The 25,241-nt window shown below is 32.5% G+C and overlaps 1 protein-coding gene and 1 pseudogene across 7 annotated transcripts in view; one reads left to right on the top strand and one right to left on the bottom strand.

Annotated features, from left to right (window-relative positions):
• The window catches only part of LOC105203197 (protein sprint), a 228,264-nt gene that overhangs the window by 153,783 nt on the left and 49,240 nt on the right, over nucleotides 1-25,241 (top strand). For 6 of the 7 annotated variants that reach the window (XM_039454557.1, XM_039454556.1, XM_039454553.1 and 3 more), the window contains 5 exons: nucleotides 2,016-2,207; nucleotides 7,270-7,454; nucleotides 17,443-17,618; nucleotides 17,921-18,007; nucleotides 21,301-21,884. In XM_039454557.1, coding sequence (XP_039310491.1) covers nucleotides 2,016-2,207; nucleotides 7,270-7,454; nucleotides 17,443-17,618; nucleotides 17,921-18,007; nucleotides 21,301-21,884 — 1,224 coding nt within the window. The remainder of the gene's footprint in view (nucleotides 1-2,015; nucleotides 2,208-7,269; nucleotides 7,455-17,442; nucleotides 17,619-17,920; nucleotides 18,008-21,300; nucleotides 21,885-25,241) is intronic. The other variant, XM_039454559.1, reaches the window with a different exon arrangement.
• LOC120358882 lies at nucleotides 10,106-11,664 on the bottom strand (annotated as a pseudogene).

Here is a 25,241-nt window from a genome sequence, read left to right as displayed (position 1 = left end):
TTTAGAAACATTAGACCCATCATTTTATGTTTGTTTAATGTTAAACAGGAATAAAATGATTTTTTAAATGAAATTTCTAATGATATTTCTACAGCTTCTGAACGCAGGAAAATTGTAAATCAGGAAAATTCTAAACAATGGAAAATGAAAAATATATGATTTTGTAACAAAGTACTGTATGTTTTTTAAACTAAACTAATTTTTTTAAATTATTTTTATGGATAGCCATATTACAACTACTTTTTTTCTTCCACCGATTATACAGTGCATTAGATTTATATCACGTCAAATCACGTCCTAAATAATAAATATTTCACTACTTTGAGTCTAGAATCTGTTAAACAACATTCTGACGAATGTAATCGTTTAAGTTTTAATAGAAAATATTAATTACAAACATAGTTATTCAATAAAATAGAAATGAGTGCCATATTACTCTTTTCTCCTCTAACATATAAGAAATCACTTTATTTTTATTGTTTATCAATATTAAGCATGGATGAAATAATTCATTATATTGTATTGTGTCCTTGTTTCTGTCTGGAAAATGCTCTTATTTAACAGAAAATGAGTTTTCTTTTCAATTTGTTTATCTACCGAAGTATGCAGTGACATAGTTTTTACAGATATGGTTAACAAACACAAAGGTTGATTTATAATAGCCGTTACCGTAAGAAATTCACCATTCATAATCAATTATTTTTCTATAAATCAACTATAATTAGCCAATTTTTTACGGTTACGGCTATTATAAACCAACTTTAAGTCTGCTTGAGTGCCACCTGATTGTATACGTCGTTAATTGGCTATTCGAAAAGACAAAAAGCGCTTTGAGTGGCTATGGTTAATAGACAGGATACGCAATCTCCCTGCGCATAGTTACTATACTTTCTTTTACTGTTTTCTTGCCCTTTTTTGTCTAATCGAAATGATATCAATAGTTTTCCAAACACTGTTGACAAAAGTAGAAAATAACATTCTTACCTAACAGGCTATTAAATTTTGTCTCAAAAGCACATGCATTCACAAGGAAATTATTATAATTTAATACTATTGTCACAAATGAAAAAATGAGGAAAAGTTATAAGAAAATTATAAAAAAAATGTAAATTATAGTCTAACTCAATAACGCAATTGTCTACTTTGCTAACTCGTGAATAACTTTTGACGACCGAGCGAGCGTATATAATGTTTATGCTTGATTGTAATCTCTGCATTCGAATCGCGCAATACAGGAGATTCCCTTTCTCTTACCTTGCCACCCTCTCTTTTTCCTCTTTTCCTAATTGTTTTTAATTTTCCAGAAAAATAAAATTGAAAAACTAGACCTTTTTTGTTATTATGAAAAAAGTGGAAAGAAACGACTGCGATCATGAGATATTGGTATTTCTAACTTTCCGGAAAAATAAAATTAAAGATTTTGATTTTTTTTATGTTTTTCCGAAAAATATAGCGTAATACAACTACTTTAATCACAATAGATTTTATTTTTAAATTATTTATTAAAGTCCTTAAATGTGAAAGAATTTTTAAAATCTTTGACATAGAAAATAATAATAGTGATATTATTTTTAAAAAAAAGCAGAGGAAAATTGGAAAGACTCAAGATTTTTTTTTTAATTTCTAACAATTTTTTAAAATTAAAAACATCAGTCCTAATTAATCATAAATTTATTGTATAAGTTGTAAAAGTATTTTAATAATATCTAATAATATTTAAATTTTATATAATAATTTAATAATATACATATAAATACTATTATAATAATATTATACTATATAACAGTATTTATATAAAATACTATTATAATAATATTCTATCCTATATGTAAATGATCATAAATAAAAAATATAATTGAAAAATTTGTTTTTTGAAGATATATCTCAGACAGAAACTTGTAATCATAATTTTAATATTCCTTTTCATAAATACCGTTTTATTCTATTCTGAAATATAATGTGAAATTACTTTTTAATCATGTTATAGTAATACATTGATATTTTTTATTTATTAGAGCGAAGAATCGCTGTCATCAGAAGAATCGGCTACTTCGGAAGGATCTTCAAGGTCTACAGAAAATTCTGGTATTGAGGTGGCTTGCGATATTACCCTAATTGAAAGGCTTATACGCTCTCATCCGATTTGGTTCTTACCGGGCATCCAGAGAGCCGGGGCCTTTCACTTGTTGCAGGGCAAGGAAGAAGGAGTAAGTGCACTTACATCAAAGAAATTTTTATTTTTAATATTTATAGAATTTAAATAAATTATTATTTTTCTCTATTTTCAGTGTCTTTATTGATTTTTAATCATGTTCTCGACAATATTTTTTATGGAGTGTTAACCTATGATACTAGATAGTAAAGTAAATTTTTTTAATTTTTTACATTTTATTTAGGAAAGTGAAAAAAAATTGTTTTTATAAAAGCAAATTATGTCTATTTAAGATTATAAATTTTTCAAGATTTTACATTCCTGCTTATACAGGGTAACTTTTTTTAATCTATCATCCCAAATATTTTCGTTCCCTCGCATTGTACAAAAAAATGTTTTAGACAAAAATTGTATGGTTTCGAGGGGGACATAAGATGGTGTCATTAATTTGACCTTGAATAGTTGTTTGAAGGTCACCAATTTTTTAAATGGAACTGTACTTTTTACTGCATAGTCTTGTAGCTTATTTCGAAGCCTTTCCAAAACACTGTAATTAAATGTTTTTTTAGTAAGTATTTTTCGAGTTACAAAACTTGAAAGTTACAGTACCGACGGCATTAACATTATTCAAGGTGTACCACGTGAGGGTGCCCGGTTGGATTTACACCTTTTTTGTGTTCGAAGAAACATCAGAAGAAATCCAATCAGTCAAGATCGGTTGATGATCCAGTCAATCAAGACAAGATTGATCGGTGATTCAGCCGGTCAAGGCAAGATCGGAAAAGTTCCGGCCAATTAAGGCAAGACTTTGAGAAGTTTCTATTATGTATTCAATTATAAATTCAGAATGCAGGAAGAATTTCCAAACACTTATTGTGATAGGAAATTCTCAAAATCTTGCCTTAATTGGCCGGATCTTTTCCGATCTTGCTTTGACTGACTGAATCACCGATCAATCTTGTCTTGATCTGGATCACCGACCGATCTTATCTTGATTGATTGGATCATCCTCCAATCTTTCTTCGAACACAAAAGAGGTGTAAATCCGACCGGGCAACCTCCACGTGGTACACCTTGAATGATGTTAATGCCAACGGTACCGTAACTTTCAAGTTTTGTAATTCGAAAAATACTTAACGAAAAAACATTTAATTAGAGTGTTTTAGAAAGGCCTCGAGACAAGCTAAAAGAATATGCAATAAAAAGTAGACAGTTCCATTTACAAAATTAAAGGTGACCTTCAAGCAACTATCCAAGGTCAAATTATATAATGACACCATCTTATGGACCCCTCGAAACCATATAACTTCTGTCTGAAACATTTTCTTGTAAAATGCAAGGGAACGGAAATATTTTGTAATAATATATTAAATATATATAATAAATTAAAATGGGTCACCCTGTATAGTATTATTGTACTTTATTCTCTCGTTTTTATTCTTATAATGACGAATATTATTTTCTAAATGGAAGGTCATTTTTACTTAGTACTGTTTTACTCCTATTTACGTATATACATATCTATTACATCATGCTTCGAAACAATAAACGTGATTATATCAGCTCGTATTTAACACGCTAGACGGTTTGTAGAATAATAGTGTTCTTGAATACATGAGAAACCGTGTCAATGTCTGATGGCATGCAATCGACATGGAGTTATGTTAAGAAAATCCTTTACATATCCGGTATCTTACATAAGACAGACAACGCGGTTTGATGAAGTATATAAAAGGATATTAGAAGGAGATCCGGGGAAAATTGCTAATACGATGATAAAATGTCGTACAGAATAAGTAATGCGACCTAAATTAATGTTTCAATTTTCTTTATTTCTATATGATTAGATTTGTATAATTTTTAATATATATATATATATATATATATATATATATATATATATATATATACATACACACACACACGCATACACACACACACACACACACGCACACACGCACACGCACACGCACACGCACGCACGCACGCACGCACGCGCGCACACACACATTTACAGGGTGATTATTAATAAATGTCGCCACTTTTTACTACATAGAATCACGCATTTGTAATTTATAATATGATAATATGTTAGAAATACATATCCATCGGTAAATCAGGCTTGTATGGTAAAAAGTAGGGACATTCATTAATAATCTCCTTGTATATATAGACCTGTGTACAACAGCAATTTTTAATAAAGAAATATAAATTTCTTTTAAAATCATACTTTATCTAATCCAGCGAGGACGTGATGATTATTATTCCATTTTTGTTTTTTTTATTATTTAAAAAAAAATTTTTTTTATCCATTTTTTTCTATTTTTTTTTTAATTCTTTTAAATTCTAAAAGTCGTAAAGGTCACATAAGGTGTAAAACTATCGTAAAATGGTGATTGAAACACGTAGATATCAGTGTTCGGCTAAAGTCTGATAGAACATAAACAATATTCCTTGTGTAATCCGTTAACAGACTCGACTTCGTACTTTCTGGTTAAGAAACAATTTCTGTTTATCAGTTTATATAGTAGACATTGATTGAGCCAGATATGCACGTTTTCTTCAGACGTTCGACATTGTATGTTAAATTTCACATAAGATGTAAAACTATCGTGAAATGGTGATTGAAATACATAGATATCAGTGTTCGGCTAAAGTCTGATAGAACATTATCAATATTCCTTGTGTAATCCGTTAACAGACTCAACTATTAAAGTATTATAATATAATAGTACATTTTGTAATATAGCACATCATATTTTTGTTTTATTCATTAAAGTACTTTGTAAAGAAAGTTTACATTTATCATTTTCAATAAAAAATCTCTCAGAAGCGTTATCAAAATAGTTATTTAAGCAATTTGATTTTTATAACTAATAAATAAAATAAGAATTGTGTGTGTATATAATATTTTATGCATACTATATAATATATTATAATAAATAAAAGAAAAAAATACAAAGAAAAACAAAAAATGAGATCAGTGATCATCACGTTCTCATCATTGGTCATGGATTAGACAAAGAGTGATTTTAAAAAATTTAATATTTCTTTATTAAAAATTGTTGTATATAAGTTGTATGCAAAATGCATTTAAAGATAATCGTAAATACATATATTAAATATAAACAGGTTTAATCATATAGAAATAAAGAAAATTGAAATATAATGTCACATATGCTTTTACGTATTTTGTATGACACTTTATTGTTATCAGAAATTCTACTTGTAGTTTCTGATATTATAAATATTACTTTTCTCTTTCATATACATCAAGAAACATTGTGAAATTAAGTTTCTTAGGTTTTTATTTAGGGCAAATTTTGGTCATTTTTATATACCTTCTTTGTTTTAAGTGTCACAAAAATGTGTCACATTAATGCAAATATAAAAACGTCCTTTCATGTAAATTTACGAAATTGTATTCGATACATTTTTTTGGTTCAACGTTGTACAATAAACAATAATACGTTATATCGGACTGAAATTAAAACGCGAGAATAGATGGCCTATTCCAATCACAGCGGTTCTTGGTGCCGAATAATAATTTTTAATTTTTACAATTTTTAACTCAAACTGCGTATTCATCGGACTTGAAACACAGTCATGAAGCCGGAATAATAATATTAATGCTTAAAGGCTCAATTTATAGAAACACTTATTTACCTTAAAACAGTCACTGTAAATTTTTATTGCAAATTTTATATATTTATGAGAAATTTTAATTTAATTAATAATAGAAGAGCATTTTTAAATCCTTGATTTAGAAAAAAAATAACATTTTATATTAAATAATTAAAAATGTATTTAAAAATTATGTACATATGTTTTTAAATTATTATCTAAATATAAAAATTTTTACTTTTTAACATTAAATTTCTATTAAAATTCATTGAACACACAGAATTGAAACTATATTTATTGAAAATTTCATATTATCCACTTATTTTGTATCATAAAAATAAGCATTATTCATGTTACAAATTTAACATTAAATTATAATTCAAATTTAAATTAATAAAACATTTTTTTTTAAATATGATCTTTTAACTTTAATTTTTTTTTAAATTAGTTTTCTATGATAATTTTTAAGAAAGTTATAATTTAAAAAAAAATTACCTTTCATTTGCCGTAACTTTGTTCGCATATTTATCAAAATTGTATCGTTTTACCAATTGTTATTGCCATTTCATTTCTTAATCGTACATTAAAAGGTTGAACCTAAATAAAATTATCATTGTAAACCATCCCATTATAGTGTATCCTTTAATAGAAGCGTAAAACGCGAGTGACCTCATGATTGTTAGTGAGGAACAAAATATTAGTATGATGGCGAGTAAGTGTTAACTTTAGTTTAACTTGAAGGCGAATTAAATGTGAATTTTAAATAATATAATTGAATCTACTGTGTAATATAACGCATGAATCCGAAAATTACAGTTATAGTATGTTACTATGTATGGGAGAAGGTCGTGGATCATTTAGCATTATGATCGCTCTTGCGGCTTTACAACTAGATTGTAAATGTTGTACATAAATGTTTACTAGTACCGCAGAATGTTATTTCAAAAAATGGTTCTTTTTTACAATAAAAACTACGTTTTAAAAGATATTTATAAAATCTATTTGTTCTGTGACACTTTTGTAATTCGCAAGATTTACGAAGGATCATTAAAATTTGTGACTTTTTGTAAATATAAATGCTTTTTATGACATTATTAGTTGCAATGATAATATGTAACGATACCTCCATCTTGCAGACATCTTTTTTCTCTTTTCAATCTTCAGTTATAAATTATGTTTATTTTATATACACGATGAACTTCTCCCTATGGAATGATTGTTAGAACTCTATGATAACAAATTTGTGTCTATAAAAATTATATTGCATTAATATCTTCAGAGCTGTTTTCAGAAAGTAAAATGATACTCTATCACCTCCTCCTCTCCTCTATAAAAAATAATTTAAAAATTTCTCTTATCTTAATATTCTATGTCTTACTTTTTCAGTATTATACACACATTACTGCTGTATATGTTCCATATTATTGAAATATTAACTATAAACGTTATAATAAATCATTGTTTATTATAAATGTATATTTATTGTATTGCAGAACTTCGTGGTACGACAATCGAGCCAAAGTGATACAATGGCTCTCTCGGTGAGATTACCTGTTGGGAAAGGACCATATATTGAACATTATCTCATTCAGGCCGACAATGGCAAGTTAAGTTTGGAAACGAGTGAAAACAGGTTCGATAATATCCCCTCGCTGATTGCTCATTATTCACAGTGCTGGTAAGTGCTTTCTTTTTTTCTTTCTTCGTTTATACATGATTTTTGCCCCAGAAATTACACGCTATTATCTTTTTCATCTTTATTTTCTATAATTTCTGAAAAATTCACATATCATAAATCGTGAATTCGATTAGGTACCATATTTCACTGTAACAAATTTTTTTTTACTCTTCATTAATGTTAATTTTTCTTAACTACATGCTCATTTAATTTAAATAGCAAATAATATGACAATAAAATATAGAAATCCACATACAAAAGATACATAATAATAATAATAAAATAGAGAACATACAGAATCTATCTAGTCTATTAAAAACAACATATCTGAATAATTCTTCAAGTTTCAAGATTTTTTTATGTATATTTTTTTTATGTAAATTAATTTTCCTTATTTTGCGTGTAAAAGGTTCCAGTCGAAATGATTAAAAATATTTTATTGGTATACATTTCAATATCAAAAACGAAATATTTTATAAAGATTTAATTTTTTTTGATGATTTTAATATTTTTAATATTTTTACAAGTGTGTAACGACCTGACTTCCGCGTACGGACGGTAGTTGGCCAGAGGACTAGGTCGCGGGTAGATCGCCAAGAGAACTAGACGTGATTTTGATGGTATAAAGTAAAACGGTTTATTCAAAGAAAAGAAAAACTCGAAAAAATATTTACAAAACGTGGAGGACGAGATGGAGATGACGCTCGGACGGACAAAACAGATAATTTATAATTACGCGCGGACGGACGGAACAGATAATCGGTAATTGTTTAACGCGCAGACGGACGCAACAGATACTCGGTAACTATTTAATGCGTGGACGGGCGGACGAATAACGGAAATAATTATGAACGTTACAAGCACAGGTGATTCCGAGACGAATTTCTCCGAACTCGGAATCCCTGTTTACAGTTTCGTGCGGCCTATTATTTACGCGGCCTTACCAAAGGTCTCGGTCGCGGCGACGGGCGCGCGTGCCCAGCGGTGATGTAGTCGCGCTCGCGGTACAGCTGTACTTATTCCTCGCGGTTCTTGATCACGGCGTGAAGCGGTTAATACCGCGGTGTTGTTGCGGCGGTGGCGACTCACGTCAAGAGCACTTGGTAGAGGCACGGAACTCCGTATCCCTGGTCAGTGGTCGCCGGATGGATGGAGAACGGATGGTGGTTCTCGCCGATGAGCAAGATCGCTTGCTCGGAGTCCAAGTCGCTTGAGTCCGGGAATCGGCGGCGGTCTAAGAGTTGTCGGAATGCTTGTCGTCGAAAGTTCTCGACAGAAACCAAGGCGCTTGATTTCGGGTTGGAGCGTAGGAAAGACTGCTTCTTTGTGAGCGGACGGTTTGGAGGAGAAGAAGCGATTCTCGCAGAAACGGCGGCGCTTATACAGGGTGTCAGGTAAATACTGCCCTTGGTTTCGTGGATTGATAGATTAAGTAAAACTGAGCAGAAAAATCTTTTACCATTTTTTAATACTTGCCATAGTTAACGAGGTAAAAATTAACAAAGCCTTCGAATAAGAGCGTATCACCGCGCGCAAGGACCGCCCGCCGCTACGGTTCCCGAGCTACTGCTGCTTTTTCCTCCTCACCGCGCCGCGCCGCCAACCGCGGCTGCCTACGTCTCGGCGACCGGCGGACGATCCTTGCGCGCGGTGATACGCGCTTATTCGAAGACTTTATTAATTTTTACATTGTTAACTATGGCGAGTATTTAAAAATGGTAAAGAACTTTTCTGCTCAGTTTTACTTGATCTATCAATCCACGAAACCAGGGACGGTATTTACCGGACATCCTGTATACCCGCATCTCGAGAGGAAGGGATGTTCGGGGAGCGGTCGGTACAGTAGAGTCTCCTTTGGCCCCCATAATCTTTGCATTCTTTCACACGTACTTTGACAAACACTAATATCATATCTCTTCCTTTTACAGAATACCCTCACCACAGCACGAGTCTACCATCGTGTACTTTGCTCGCGCAAGTGGTAAGGTGAGGGTATTCTATAATTTTGGCATTCCGTTCTTATCGCCCCATCGGCCAAAATTAAGGAGACTCTGCGCCTCTTCTTTGTAGTGTCTCTAGAAGTAGAGAGTCTGAACATCTGCCCCTAAAATGTCAGTGTATGTATGTACGTGAACTTTATGTGTGTTTATCATTGTGTGCACTGTATTACTCGAACGTGTTGTATTATTATTATTTATTATTATTTTGTTTAATCCGTTTGCCTTGCGGCTTAGGATGGCTTCCGGTTACATTCTTTTGGTATACATTTACATATAGTTTTAAAACTTAACACTTAAACCTTGTTTTAACACTTCTTTCTAACAGTTATCAGTCTTCATATTATACTTAATTCCTACTTAAACTTAATAATAGTTAAAATCAAAATCTTAATCATAAACAAAATCAAAATTCTTTTCAAGTTAGATTAAATCAGAAAACAAAATTAAGAACAAAATTAAAATTTAAAATTTAAATAAAATAAAATTACAGAAACAAACATAATTATCTCAAAATTAGACTTAAAGGTTATATACATATGCATCTGCTAGACTTTAGTCCATGGTTAATTGATCATAACTTTACAGGTGAATCTACGTTGCCGTTGTCAATACAATGTCTTTGGTGTAATTTAACTTTCTTTTGCTTCTTTCTTCTTGCTGTTTTCTCTCTCTTCTTTCTCATTTTTGGTCGTCTCCATTCTCACTTTTTCTATCCTTTTCATCGTTTGTAGCCCCTTTCCTTCTTCTCCTATGATTTCTTCTAACGTCATTTCACTCTTTGTTGCTTCACATCTTTGATCATATGGTACAGACTCTCTTCTTCTCTTTTGCAAATTCTACATCTTCTTTCTGCTTCCTCTCTCCAATACTGGCTGCCTCTCGTCTCATTTCCGCATCTGTATCTTGCTATCAGACACCTGTCTTTCTTCTTTATCCTTCCCTCCAGGTATTTCGGTCTTTCTTCTGGTATAATCGCTTTGTAGTCAGTGTTATATCTAGATTCATTTATCTTTTGTTGTCTTCTTCTGCTCTCTCTAGTTTTTAATTCTTTCAGGATGTTCTCTGTTATTTCCTCGTTTGCTGTCTCTCTTTCTCTTCTTAATTGTTCTTTGTTTATTCCTGCCTCCTCTAACATCTTTTTCCTCTTTCTTTCCCATTTCCCTTCTTCTGCTTCTGGCCGTCTCTTTTCCAGATCTCTTATGCATTCCTTCACTATTTTCTTCCCTGATTGTCTCGCTTTTTCTTCATATCTGAGTGCTCTTTTGATCGCCTGTATTCTGATCTCTTCCATTTTTGTCTCCTCCAGCAGTATATAGTTCGGTGTTCCTCTGTCCAGATTTAATATCCATTTTGCATATTTCCTTTTTATTCCGTCTAATGTTTTTTCGTCTCTCCAGCCCCATACTTCTGCCCCGTATAGGGCCACGCTTCCTACTAGTGCTTCAAACATTTTTATTCTTCTTCTGAAGTCTTCTTTGAATATTCTTTCTCCTATGCTCCATGTCCTTTTCATTGCTATTGTTGCTCTTCGCAGTCTTTCCCTTGTATGTTTCTCCGCGCCTCCGTTTTTTTTGTAGCGTGTAGCCAAGATATTTTATCTCCTTGACTTCCTCTATGTTTTCTTCTTTCCATTTCCATTCTCTCTTCTTTCTTCTTCCTCTTCCGTTTTCGAAAACCAATACTTTCGATTTGTCTGCGCTTAGGCTCAGCTCCTTCTTCTCTAAGTATTTTCTGAATCTCTTCATCATCTCTTTCAGTTCCGCTTCTCTCTCTGCCATAAAACGATGTCGTCTGCGTATGTTATTGTCCGGATTTTTTCTTTGCCCACTACGACTCCTCCAACCTGCCCTTTTTCCATTTCTTCTTCTAGATTTTTTATATATATGTTAAATAAGGCTGGGCTTAGTGGGCATCCTTGTCTGAGTCCTATTTCTGTCCAAAATTCTTGCGATTGTTCCTCTCCTATTTTTATTACGTTACTTGTCTCTTTATATATTTCTGTGATCCTCTGTCTCAAGTTTGTTTCTATTTCCATCTTCTCCATCATCTCTATCAGCAGTTTTCTGTTCACCTTGTCGAAAGCTGCTTTTAAATCCGCAAAAAATGTGAATATTTTTCCTCCTTTCTTGCTTAGTTCTCTGTTCACTATGTAGTTCACAGTATAGACTGCGTCCATGGTTCCTCTTCCCTTCCTGAAGCCAAACTGTGTCTCTTTTAACTTGTTTTCTATTTCCTTTTCTAGTTTCTTGTTCAGAATACTTGCATATATTTTGTACGCTGAATCCATTAGCGTTATCCCTCTGTAATTTTTTATTTCGTTTCTGTCTCCTCTTTTGTGTATTGGGCTAATTACGCCTTTGTTCCAATCTTCTGGTAGTCCTTTTCCTTTCCATATTTTATTTATCAATTTCCAGAATTCTTCTCCTATTTCATGTGACATATGTATCCACGCCTCGTTTTCTATTTCATCTTCTCCTGGCGCTTTTGCTTTTTTTAACTTTCTCAATATTTCTTTTAGTTCTTCTTTTGTTATGTCTTCTGGTTCTTCCCTCGTTATGTCTGTTTCCTTTTCTTGTTCACCTTTTTCTAGTTCTATTTTACTCTGTGTTCCCCCGAGTAATCCAATGAAGTACTCTCTCCATTCGTCCATCCTTATATCGTCGCTTATCCTCTCCTTTCTCTGCTTTCCGTATTTATTAATGTATTTCCACGCCTCTTTTTCACTTTTTATCTTTTGTATTTCCTCTTCTTCTGCTTGTTCGTGTCTCTTCTTCTGCTCTTTGCACCATTCTTTGTATTCCTTCCTCCTTGCTATATAATCTTCTCTGTCGATTCTTCCCTTCTTTAGGTTTCTCAGCATTTTTCTTAATTCTCTTTTCTTTCCATTCTCTATTGTACCACCTTCTTTCTCCTATTTTCCAGAGCTTAATCTTCTTTCTCTGTTTCGTTATGGATTGCTTTACCTTATCTCTTATTTCCCTCCATATATCTTCCGTCTCGTTCCGTGTGTTGGCCCAGTCTTTGCAATTTTCTCTGTAGTTTTCTATTCCTTCTTCTGACCAGACACTTTTCTCTATTTCTTTTGTCTTGTTTCCGCCTTTTTTTTTTTTTTGTTTGTGCTCCTATTACCTTCTAATGGAATGTGATCTGACTCTGTTCTGTCTCCTTCTTTCATCGATTTTACTTCTCCTGCCGCTCTATCATTTCCTATTATATAGTCTATGACCGACATACCTGACCCTCCTATGTATGTCCATCCTCCTTCCTCGTCGAAGCTTCCATTCAAGATTGTCCAGCCTCTTTCTTCTATTTTGTTTAATAATATCCTTCCTTCTCTATTACTTACTTTGTCTATGGACCGTCTGATTTCACTTCTCTCTTCTCCTTCTTCTTCTATTGGGCCTCCTTTATTGCCTGTTCTTGCGTTGAAATCTCCTCCTATCAGTAAGTAGTTTTCTTCTTCTTCTGGTATCTGCTCCGTTAGGGTTTCTACCGTTTCTTCTATCTTTTGGCTATAAAGCGTAACGATCCTCCAACTGTTTCCGTTGTATTTCAGTTTAGCCTCTGCCATTTCTCCGTTTATCTCTTTGATTTCCACTTGTTCTAGACTTTTTCTTACTGCCTTCACGATCCCGCCTTTTGCCCTTCCTTTCGTATGTTCCTTTTTTGCCGGTATGCATTTCCAGATGTATTCCTTTGAGACCTTGTTCTCTATCTTCTTCCATCCTTCCTCATCTATCCACGTTTCTGTAAGACCTAGTATATCAAATTCTTCTAAATATTCTCACGCCTCTTCACATTTGTTAGCTAGTCCCACCACATTCCAAAAGCAGATTTTTAACCCCCCTCCCTTCCCTTTTCCATCCCCGCCGCTTGTATCTCATTCTTCTCCTCCTCTTCTTTTCTCTTCCTTTAGTTTCTTCTCTCTTGTGTTCCATCGATACCATTTGTCTTCTATCATAATCTTTCCGTATCCTACCTTGACCTTGTTTCCTTTTTCTCTTTCTTCCTTCGCTTTCTCCCTCAGTTTGTTCTGCATTTCCCTTTCCATCCTCGTTAGATCGTCGTCTATAAAGACTCCTGCTCGTAGTTCTTTCTTTTTGACCATTATCTCTCTCTTTTGCTCCCAGGTTCCTACTTCTGCCACTACCGTACATTTGTCTCCTCTGGACTGCACTTTGTATGCTTTGATTATGTCCACCTCTATTTTCAGGTTCTCTTTTATGAACTCCTTTGTCTCTTGTTCAATTTTATCTTCCTCCCATTTGTTTACTCCTCTCATTATTATGTTGTTTTTCCGTTTTTCTCTATCTTTTTTCTCTTTTTCCCATTCTAGGTTCTCTATTCTCCTCTCCAGATTCTTCTTCTCTTCCTTCCATTCTTCTTTTTCTTTCCTTCTTTCCTCTTCTCTTATCTACTTTTCTTCTTCCCATTCTTTCCTTATCTGATCGAGTTGTTCCATCATCCTTTCCATCTTTTTGCTAATATTTTGCTCAATCTCTTTTCCTATCTTTTTCAGTGCAGTTATTATTGTCTCTTCTCCTCCTGCTACGTACTTCTCTATGTTGTTGCATTCCCCTTTCGCTTTACCTCCTGCCGGTCTTCCCGGTGGCGCCATCTGTTTCTTCTCTCTGTGACCTCTTCGTTCTTGCTTATCTCGCCTCGCTCTCTTTTCTTCTCACAGTTTCCTAACCTAAACTTTCGTTCAGATTTTGGATCCTTCTGTGTTTTAATCCCTTCTGTCTTTTTGTTCCCTTCACTTCCTTGGCTTTTCTCCTTCACTATCTTCCTTCTCCTCCCGCTTTTTCCTTTTCCTCACTCTGCAATTGCACTAATCTGCTATTTTATTTTCGCCCGTTGGACACTCGTTTACCTTCTAACACTATCCAACCGGAAGTCCTCGAACGTGTTGCATGCTGTTGATGCATTGGCTAAAAAAGATTAACTCGTTGTGGTTACACTGGGTTTAAATGACCCAAGGCCATCAAAATATATAGTTTTTGACACAAAAAAAATTTCTTCACATTATTTTACTCCTTCAACATTGATTTATATCATTTCGTGATTTTCATTACAATTACCAACTTCAATCTTCAAAATAAATATACTTTTTGAAAAGCTCGATATAATACTATTTTTTCCTTAAAAGTATACTACTTTTGGAGTAGAACCCCGGTAATAACTTTGATTTTACTCAAAAATTTGAATTTTCAGGAATTTTTTAGTACAAAATGGCATATTTTTCAAAATTTTTTTTCCTTGTGTCGTTTCAATATTAAAAAATTTAATAAAGAATACATAAACGATTTGATTACGAAGAAGAAGTCTTAAACTTCATTTTCATGAAGGATTTGAGTCGATTCATCAAAAGGAACGCAAATGGCAACTGTTTTTTTGCGACGGGTCAACTGGACCCAGTGTAATCATTACGTTATTTTTTGGAGGTGTAACCACAACGGGTTAAACAGAGATCCGTATTGGTGCTGCCATTTTAGGTGCACAATCACGTGTATCCAATCACGTGGAAGCCCCAGAAGTCCAGACTCTCTACTTCTAGGGACTCTACTTTTTTGCTGTCCGGCGGATGGTCGGCCGAACAGCACGGAGCGGTGGACGGAGGGAGAGTGAAAAGGCGGTTCGTTACACATGTAAAATGATAAGAAAAGAATCGATTGAAAAGAACACATAGTTATCCATACAGCACAGAGAGATTGCAGGAACATTGCAGAATGATTTCATTAAAACATTGTAATATTGCATAATAATTGCAAAACATTACTACAACATTGCTGGAAAATTGCAGCAACATTAAGATGTCCGCTTTTTGAAATATTGCATTGAAACGTCCCAACAACAATGTTACGAATTTTTCCAAAGTATTCACATAAATATTATTACATCACATAATTCCAATAAACAAAACAATATTTTTGTAACATTTTAAAAACATTTTTTGCAAAAAAAATCTCGGAAATCTTCGGAAATTTCCAAATGGTCACCCATCCAAGTCGCGACTCTGGTGAACGTTGCTTGACCTCCGTGATCGCTGCGAACTGATCCCTCATGATGACCTGTGAGCACTTTATGCTGATATGTGTATATAACTGGTAGATCAGGTCAATATACGTTATCGAAAAAATGAAATATGTATTATTAAAGCACAGTATTTATATAAACAAATATAAAATTATAATTTTTTTTTACTAATTTTGCAAATGCGAAATAGCATCTGGACGAACTTTTCTGTTATTTGTTTAAATAAGAATGCAATTAGAAAATATATATCAATATAATATAATAATTAAATTAGATATGAAACAATTTTTATTAAAAAATATTGTTTGTTCATTGGAATGTGATTGAGGTTTCTTCATATATGGATCAATTTTGTCTATTGATATGAATATTTATGTTTCTCAACAATACTATGATGCACACAGCACCACGGAACCGCATGCCTTTTTCTAGACGTCTATGCAAAGTCGATTTGCAGTCAATTTTGAAAGCCCGACTTGGATGAGTCGACTTATAGTCGATATATGGACGGTTATACTGTTAGGGAATTCAGCCGTTACTTTTTCGTTGCTTTAGTTCTTTATTGTCTATTTAATAGATCGCGCATTAGGGTCTTGATTGGATGCAAATAATTCTATCCAAGTTAAATGGCAATAAATTTTCAATATCATAATAATGCGCAATGTACATATAATTGGAAAATGGTTTCAAATGTTTAGTTACTCACTAAATTAGTTTAAAGTTGTTTTTTGTATTGATTAATAATGTTTAATTAATCATCATTCATAATGAATCACAATCATTCAAACGTGATGATTATGAATCGCAATTGTAATAAGATTTAGTGAAAGAATCATGTTTTTAAGTGTATATAGAATGTTTTTTTTATCACGTTATAAATATGTTTTTTTCTCATTGTTTTATATCAAAGGACTCCACACGATTTGAGTAAAAAAAACATCGGTAAATTTTTTTACTTTTAATATGTTATAGTTTCCTGACGAAAATTAAGTGATAATATTTTTTTACATAAATCGTACGGGATTCTTTTCAAATTTTATATTTATTATTGTATAAAAACTTAAAGTTTCTTTTGTTATGAATATATATATATATATATATATATATATATATATATATATATATTTTTGAAAAAATTTTGATTTATTTCTGAAATTAAAAATGTGAAAAGATTTAAAAACAATGTTTAATCTAAGTTTTGATAAAAATTGTGCAGTATAAAAATAGTAAAAAGTAAATAAGATATTAATATAATGAATTTGAAAAATTATTAGAGAAGTTAAATAAATATAAAAAGAACTATGTTCTATACAATTGTATATAAGTTTAGAGAATTTAAAGTTTTAATATTTATTATTACATACAATATTAATTATTAAATAATATAATTTTAAAATCTTATAACTTGATACTTCAACATTACAAAAAAATAACGACAAAGTAACGAATCGTAATATTTGAAGTAACGATAACGGTAACGCGTTACTTTTTCAAGATAACGTTTCCAACACATAGTCTAAATCCAACTGAACAATTTCCATGTGACAATGTTGATGCTAGCAATATAGTGTTTTTAAGTCTCATAAGTCGGAAAGTATTTAATAAAAACTTTATTATAGTATTTTGAAAAGTTTTTGACAACAACTGTCATATTTTAAAATAAAAGATAAAAGGTATTAAGAAGAAGAATAATAATAAACAGATCTTTCTAAATTCTACAACTTTTGTATGAAGCACTTTTTTCGAAAATGCTTATTTTTTAAAATATTAAAGGATTTCCACACTTTTCGTAAACAGTTTGTGTATATACACAAAGAATAAAAGTTATTATATGTTATAATTATCTATATATATTTTTATTAATTTATTAATTATTCTAATGTTGTATATAATTTTGTATAAAATTATTAATAATTTAAGTTGATCTGTATTTATTTCTGTTTGGTGAACAGTGATGAACTGCCAGTGCAATTAACTTTACCGAGAGCGATGCGTGAGGCAAAAAATAGACAGCAATTGTCATCACTAGCGTTGCTAGGCCAAGAATTTTGGCGATATCCTATGGCAAATCCGAAACCACCAGAAAGCAACAGCAGCAATACCTCTAGTCTGAGTAGTTTTCACGGAGGTGAGTCGTTTTTTATAATAATCGAGATATAAAAATAATTTCCAATTAAATTCCAATAAATAACGAAAGAAAATTCGAACCAGAGATCGAAAGAAATACACGTAAAATAATCTTCTAATAAATTGCTGTTTTTCAATCATTAAAAAATATTATAAATTAGATATGTTTGATATAGTTAATTTTGTTTGATTAAATGTAATTGGGAATAAATTTATATTCAAAGATATAAAATAATTTAGAAAACTAAAAGTTAATAAAAGTTAATAAAAGAAAACAGAAATATTTACACTATATTTTTGCAGGTAATAATATTAATAATAATAACGTGGATACTCCAATCACGGAGAGCATAGTGCTTAATCTGGTCCCAATATCGTTTCATACTACACGTAAGATATTGATACTTTTGGTTTTATTTTTACACCACATTTCCTTCATTACATTAAGGCTCCTGAGTACTCGCCGCGGCCATATTGAAGTCGTGACGTCAGAAGCGAGAAATTGCGTGAAATGAGACGTAATTTTGTCCGACATGCCATTTGTAAATAAAGCCAATTTGGTTAAAACAAACTAAGCAGATGACTTTAAAACACTTCTAAATATCGGTCACGACTATCCTTTTTCCGCCTAACAATCAGTAAATAGTTGTAAAAAGCATGTAAAGTGAAGCAATTGAAACAGGAAAACACATGGGCACATAATTTTGTCCGACGTGCCATTTCTAAATAATGCCAATTTGGATAAAACAGACTAATCAGATGGCTTTAAAACACTTCTAAATATCGGTCACGACTATCCTTTTTTCGCCTAGCAGTCAGTAAATAGTCGTAAAAAGCACGTAAAGTGACGTCTATTCAGACAGGAAAACACACGGATAGCTATTAAAAGGAGTGAAAAATGTACTTTTATGTATAAAATTCAAAGAAACTTTACTCGCGGTCCATTTTTACGAATTTGGTAAATACGAGACAAGTCATGTTTTTACAATGAAACACATAATAACAAAATGACATGCACGATAACATTTCATCGTCAATCTGTCACGTTTCACGTGTATTAGTTCTAATTTTGTCCGCGACGAAATGTCGCTACCGTCAACGCGGAGTTCTCGGCTGAGGAATCAGGAGCCTTAATGATTATTACAACAATTTATTTTTTAAGAAGAGATAATAGATTACAGAAAAAAAAATTTTTTTATTTTTTAATTTTTTGCATTTTCTTAAAATATTAAGTGTTTGGAATGTATACATTAAATTTTATTAAAATCCGAAAAAATTAACGAAATTATGCAATTTTAAATGTAACGAGATTTTAGCTGTGTGTGTTAACCCTTTGCTGCTTGATATAACCCTGGGAGTTACACCCATCCTTTGTTTTATCAAGAAGTCAATTATTTCATATATTCTTTTAGCATGTTTGGTATTATTATATTAACTGTATAACATAATTATTATGTTATACAGTTTGTTATAAATCTTATAATTGATACTTCCAAATTCCCAAATATTTGCGGATAAATATTTAAATTTCAATTTGCAATTGATTCACTGTAAAGACAATTAAATTAACACCTAATATTATTTTATATGTATTTTGCATATGATAGGTCATTTTTTAAGTACAAAATATCTATAAATGCTAAGAATTAATTAATCTTTGGGGTGTTCGACAACAGATAAGTAGAAATTTAAGAAGTGATTTTAGATAATAAAAATCGAAAGATAAAACCAAAATTAATAAAATTGCGATTGAAGAGATACTAACTAAAATTTTTTTATGAAATTGCGAATATGAAAAATATTAAGATTCTATCAACTAGTCCTATAATAACACGTGGCCCAAACAAAAAAGCAATTAAAAACCACACTTAACGAACACATCTCAGATATTAACAAAAAGTGCGGAACTTCTTCAGTCATTTCAATTTTTTAATAAACAACGAACGATAGGAAAGGTCAGTGATCTTGACCTTTTTGAAAGTCAAAGTAAATTTTAGACAATTTAAGGCTGATAGTATGAAATGAAACGTTTACCCACATTTTTTACTGTTTCATGTTGAAAAATGGCTTTATCACCAAAAATCTCTTTAAGGGCTTTTATTTTAATCTTAAAGCTTTTCGCAAAATTTCATAGAAATCGGAGGTTATTGCGAAAGTCTACTCCAATATGTGTGCGTGCGTGCGTGCGTGCGTGCGTGCGTGCGTGCGTGCGTGCGTGCGTGCGTGCGTGCGTGCGTGCGTGCGTGCGTGCGTGCGTGCGTGCGTGCGTGCGTGCGTGCGTGCGTGCGTGCGTGCGTGCGTGCGTGCGTGCGTGCGTGCGTGCGTGCGTGCGTGCGTGCGTGCGTGCGTGCGTGCGTGCGTGCGTGCGTGCGTGCGTGCGTGCGTGCGTGCGTGCGTGCGTGCGTGCGTGCGTGCGCGTGCGTGCGTGCGTGCGTGCGTGCGTGCGTGCGTGCGTGCGTGCGTGCGTGCGTGTGCGTGCGTGCGTGCGTGCGCGTGCGTGCGTGCGCGTGCGTGCGTGCGTGCGTGCGTGCGTGCGTGCGCTGCGTGCGTGCGTGCGTGCGTGCGTGCGTGCGTGCGTGCGTGCGTGCGTGCGTGCGTGCGTGCGTGCGTGCGTGCGTGCGTGCGTGCGTGCGTGCGTGCGTGCGTGCGTGCGTGCGTGCGTGCGTGCGTGCGTGCGTGCGTGCGTGCGTGCGTGTGTACGAGGTATGGCAGAAAAGTAATAAGACTGATATTTTTTGTAACAATTTTATTTTATTTTTATACATTAATGTTATCCCTTTCAAAGTAGTTCTCTTGGGCAGCTATACATCGGCGGAGGCGTTGTTTCCAGTCTTCGTAGCATTGCTGGAAGGTCTTAACTGGAATCACGTTCAACTCCTCGGTTACGTTTCTTTGGTTATTGATAATACCAAAATGACGACTTTTAAAGTGGTCTTTGATCTTGTGGAATAAAAAAAGTCACACGGACTGATATCCGGCGAATAAGAGGATTGGTGAAGCACAGAAATCCCTTTTGTTTCTTCTTTCAAAATTCCTTTTTTCCCTTTTTTTGACGAAAAAAATGGATTTTTGTGGTTCCCAGCTCCCTATTCACCGAATCGTCTATGTGACTTTTTTTGTTCCCCAAGATCAAAAACCACTTAAAAGGACGTCATCTTGATACAATCGATAACATCCAAAGGAGCGTAAGAACCTAGAACACATTAATATTTAATCAGAAATTATAATTATGAAACGAAGTCTTAATTGTAATTTCATTATTTTTTATTCTCTTATTTTATTATCTAGAAATACTCTTTAAATTTTCTCCTACTCGTTGCCGAACACCCTGTATACGGTAATAAATTAAAATATCAAGTAATGTTTTGTAAAGCAATGTTATTAAATAAATTAAATATTTTAATATATATTTTTTAAATTAATGTAAACAAATTAGAACAAACTTAAAAAAAAGAAGAAAATGGAAAAATTACTTTATTTATTACAATGTTCATCACTATTAATCTTAAATATCTTATTAACTTGTCGTCGGTGTCGATTATGATACTTAACAAAAATTTTTTTTACTATTGTTATCCATATATATTTGGAATTATTATAGTTTTTAGAGGCAAGATAAATTTCTTCGACAGATCTCAAAATAATAAAAATAATCTATTAATTAAATTTGTTTTTGTTTGTAGATACTCCCTCTCCGACTAATACCATTAACACAAACTCTTCGACATTTGCATCATCGTTGCCGCGTCAGCCTCGTCCTACTCCACCGAACACTCTCAATTTGACAACCTTCAACGAGCCATTAAATGATACCAAAAAAGACTGGATGTCGTCATCTAATGATAAACTTTCTCAAAAATTAATTTCGCCGAATCTTGTGCAAAGTATGCGATGTTCTTCGCCGATGGTTCACAACATGGAGAATAACGTTTTAAGTCCAATTCAAGATATAAGAAACTTGGATAGTCTAAAGAACGGTCTGAACATGTCAAAATTAACGACAGTCGAGTTCACCAAGAGTTCAGGAAAGTTCGTGTCTATTTCGAGCTTCCATCAGAACAACCTATCGTGCACTACATCACCAGAATTATCAGATAATAGGAATATTGTCGCTGAAAGTCAAGGAGCTCGGCAAAATATGAAAACGCCACCACCGCCGCCGCCAAGATGGGCCAAGCCTGGCATCAATCAGAATCAAAATAATTTTACTGTGACTACAACGATGACGTTTAATGTGAACCAGAGTAACAGTTTGAACGCTTCGCAGGTAAATGTGAAAAAGCATTTTTTTTTAATTTTATGATCAAAAGTCGCTTTTAATAAAGTTGCTTTTAAATTTACACATGATTATATAATATTATAACTTTTTTATAATCTTTTGCTTATACATATATACGTTTATTTTTGTTATTGTATTAATTTATCTTTTTACATTTTCTAATTTTTAATTATTGCTATTATTAATTTCTTAATATTTACTGGAAAAGTGTCGCTATTTTACGTTTTTATTTATTTTTTTTTTTAATCTTTTCATGCCTGACTAAGAATAATGAGCATGTAATTCTTACTAAAGATGTTTTTAGGATTGTTGATTATAAATCTGTCATTGAATTTTCAAAATTCAAAATAGCGGATCAAAATATTACTCTCAAATTCAACAAAATTTAGTATTTTTATCTACCATATTGAATTTTAAAAAAGTGATTACAGATTCATAATCAGTGACTTCAAAAACACTTAATGAGTTGATTCAAATCCAAGAAAATATTACGTTTGGTCCGCCATATTAGATTTGCCATTCTGAAAGTAGTGATTTTTTTATAAATAGTCTTTACATTGACCTTCAAAATAACTCGCTACCTTAACTTTTGTGAAAAATATATTTATACATTTTTTACTTTTACTCTATTTTTTGAATTTTTGATACAGAATGCAGTATTGAAGGAGGAATTTTCTTAAAATATAAATTTTTTGTGAAGAATCTTATCTTTTATCTTTAAAATAAGTCCAGAAAGAAATTGTTATCTTTCTTTTTGTAGAAAATATGAATGTTTGTAGATTTGACACATATATATGTGTTACTGGGCGTGAAGAGAATAAGCAACATTTAATAATAAAAATGCATAATGTAGACAAAAATTTAATAGGCTGTGTTTTGTTTTGTGCTAACAACACTTTAAAAAGTTAGTTACGATTACTATTAATTTTTTATCAAATTAATTTGTATGTACACCCATGGAATTTGATTCTGTCCATGGGGAAATTTTCCAAACTAAGAAATCGCTATCTTTCTACATACTTACAGTTCATGATTAACGTAACGACCAATATGCTCTAGTCGTTACATTAATCATAAACTGCGAGTATGTAGAAAGTGGTGACTTCTCAGTTTAGAAAATTTTCCCATGGACAGAATCAAATTCCATGGGTGTACATTCTATGCTACCAAATTGGCAACAGAAATTAAACAGATCTTGTTGATTGAACCTGTTGACAGATGCATTGGGATAGAAATGCCTTAACATATGAAGTTGCGCGAATATCGGAGCATACTCAGGGGCATGCTCTGTCTTCGCATATTTATAACTCAAAACCATAGACATTTATAATATATAAATGTCTACGCTCAAAACGCGTGCATCATGACTCTTGATTATCCTGGCAACGTTAAAATATATTTTAATAATATTTTATAATTATATATACCGAAAATAAATAAATATAAATAAATATGAATAAATAAATAAATGCTAATACAGAGTGATTACACAGGCACACAAAAAAACAAAAGTGTCATGTCTTTGAGATTATACCTTTGTATCCCTATGTATTTTAACGCTCTGCAACCGAATATGACCTCAGAATTGCTCTATCAAATCAAGATTTTTTACCTACAAAAAATTGCTAAACGTTCCTTAAAATTACATCTTATTCACTCGATAAAAAAAAATTCTGACTTGGTGGAGCAATTCTGAAGTCATATTTGGTTTCAGGGCGTCAAAATACATAGGGATACATAGATGTAGTCTCTCGGACATGATACTTTTGTTTTTTTGTGTGCTTGTGTAATGGACAGCGGAATAATGCCTCGCATGTCGCTCACTCGCGCACAGCCTCATATCGTGCTTTTATGCGTTTCAATGTTCACATACATTATCCTTCTTTTCCGACTCTTGTACCACTTCTAACTCGTTTGAATCTGATTTCCTATAATCTTTGTTACTTCTACTCATACAATCTTCCTCTTCACTACCCGAATAAAAATTTTATATATAATTATACAAGGTGTATCTTAAAAAGCGCCCACTAATTATGTAGCGTTATTCTTTGCTAAAAACTGAGTCGAAAAGTCCTAAACCATTTTTTGTTTTTCTATAATGCTTAGTAAAGCAGTAATTATTAAGTAAAACTAATCCAATCAGCGCCGTTCTTTAAAAAGACATACGTTGGCAGTGCGAAGTTGCATGAGCAACTAGCAAGCGGCGAACTGGGCGAGCGCTCACGGACACTACTAGGCGCGCGGTTCATCGACGTACTATATGTCTTTTTAAAGGACGGCGCTGATTGGATTAGCTTTATGTAATAATTACTGCTCTACTAAGCATTATAAAAAAAAAATGGTTCAGAACTTTTTAACTTAGTTTTTAGCAAGGAATAACGCTATATAATTAGTGGGCACTTTTTAAAATACACCTTGTACACCCAAAGATTTTGATTCTGTCCATGGGGAAATTTTTCAAACTGAAAAGTCGCTATCTTTCTACATACTTACAGTTCATGATTAACGTAACAACCAATAAGCTTTAGTCGTTTCATTAATCATGAACTGCGAGTATGTAGAAAGTGGTGACTTCTCAGTTTGGAAAATTTCCCCATGGACAGAATCAAAGTCTTTGGGTGTACATGACTATATCTGAATCATATATGATCATCATATGATCATCATATGATCATGTACGAAATTTGTCTCTATATGACCATGTATGAACATATATGATGTAAAAAATTTATTTATAAATATTTACTTTAATATTGTCAAAAACGGTTTTTTTAATGGTAAATAAAATAGAAATGTGACTTAAAGTAAAAAAAATCAAGAATCTTTTTCAAAAATTTTTTTTCGGAAATTTTCAAGCGGCTACCCATCCAAGTCGTAACCTCGCCGAACGTTGCTTGACCTGTAAGACTGCTGCGAACTGATGCCTGCAGATGATGATCTATGAACACTTTGTGTTAACACATGTATATCGAGTCCATATATAATATTGAAAAGATGAAACATACAATTAAAGCATATTATTTATATAAACGTAAATAAAATTATATTTTTTTACGATTACAATTTAAATGGGTAACCGCTTGAAAATTTTTGAAAAAAAATTTTTGAGAAAGATTCTCGATTTTTTTTGCTTTAAAAAACATTTTTATTTTATTTAATGTTAAAAAACGGTTTTTTACAATATTAAAATAAATATTAATAAATAAATCTTTTTTTCGTATTAAAAAATTTTGTAAAAATTGTGTTATTAAGCATTCACCAGGCTAGTTTTACAAGTTCTCTTTATTTTAACTTCTTTTACATCGAATCGAGCAGTCCTCGTCTGTAAGCTAACCCGCGCTCTGC

Source organism: Solenopsis invicta, chromosome 10 (assembly GCF_016802725.1).
Source record: "Solenopsis invicta isolate M01_SB chromosome 10, UNIL_Sinv_3.0, whole genome shotgun sequence".
NCBI lineage: Eukaryota > Metazoa > Arthropoda > Insecta > Hymenoptera > Formicidae > Solenopsis > Solenopsis invicta.
This window is presented reverse-complemented; position numbering and strand designations above follow the sequence as displayed.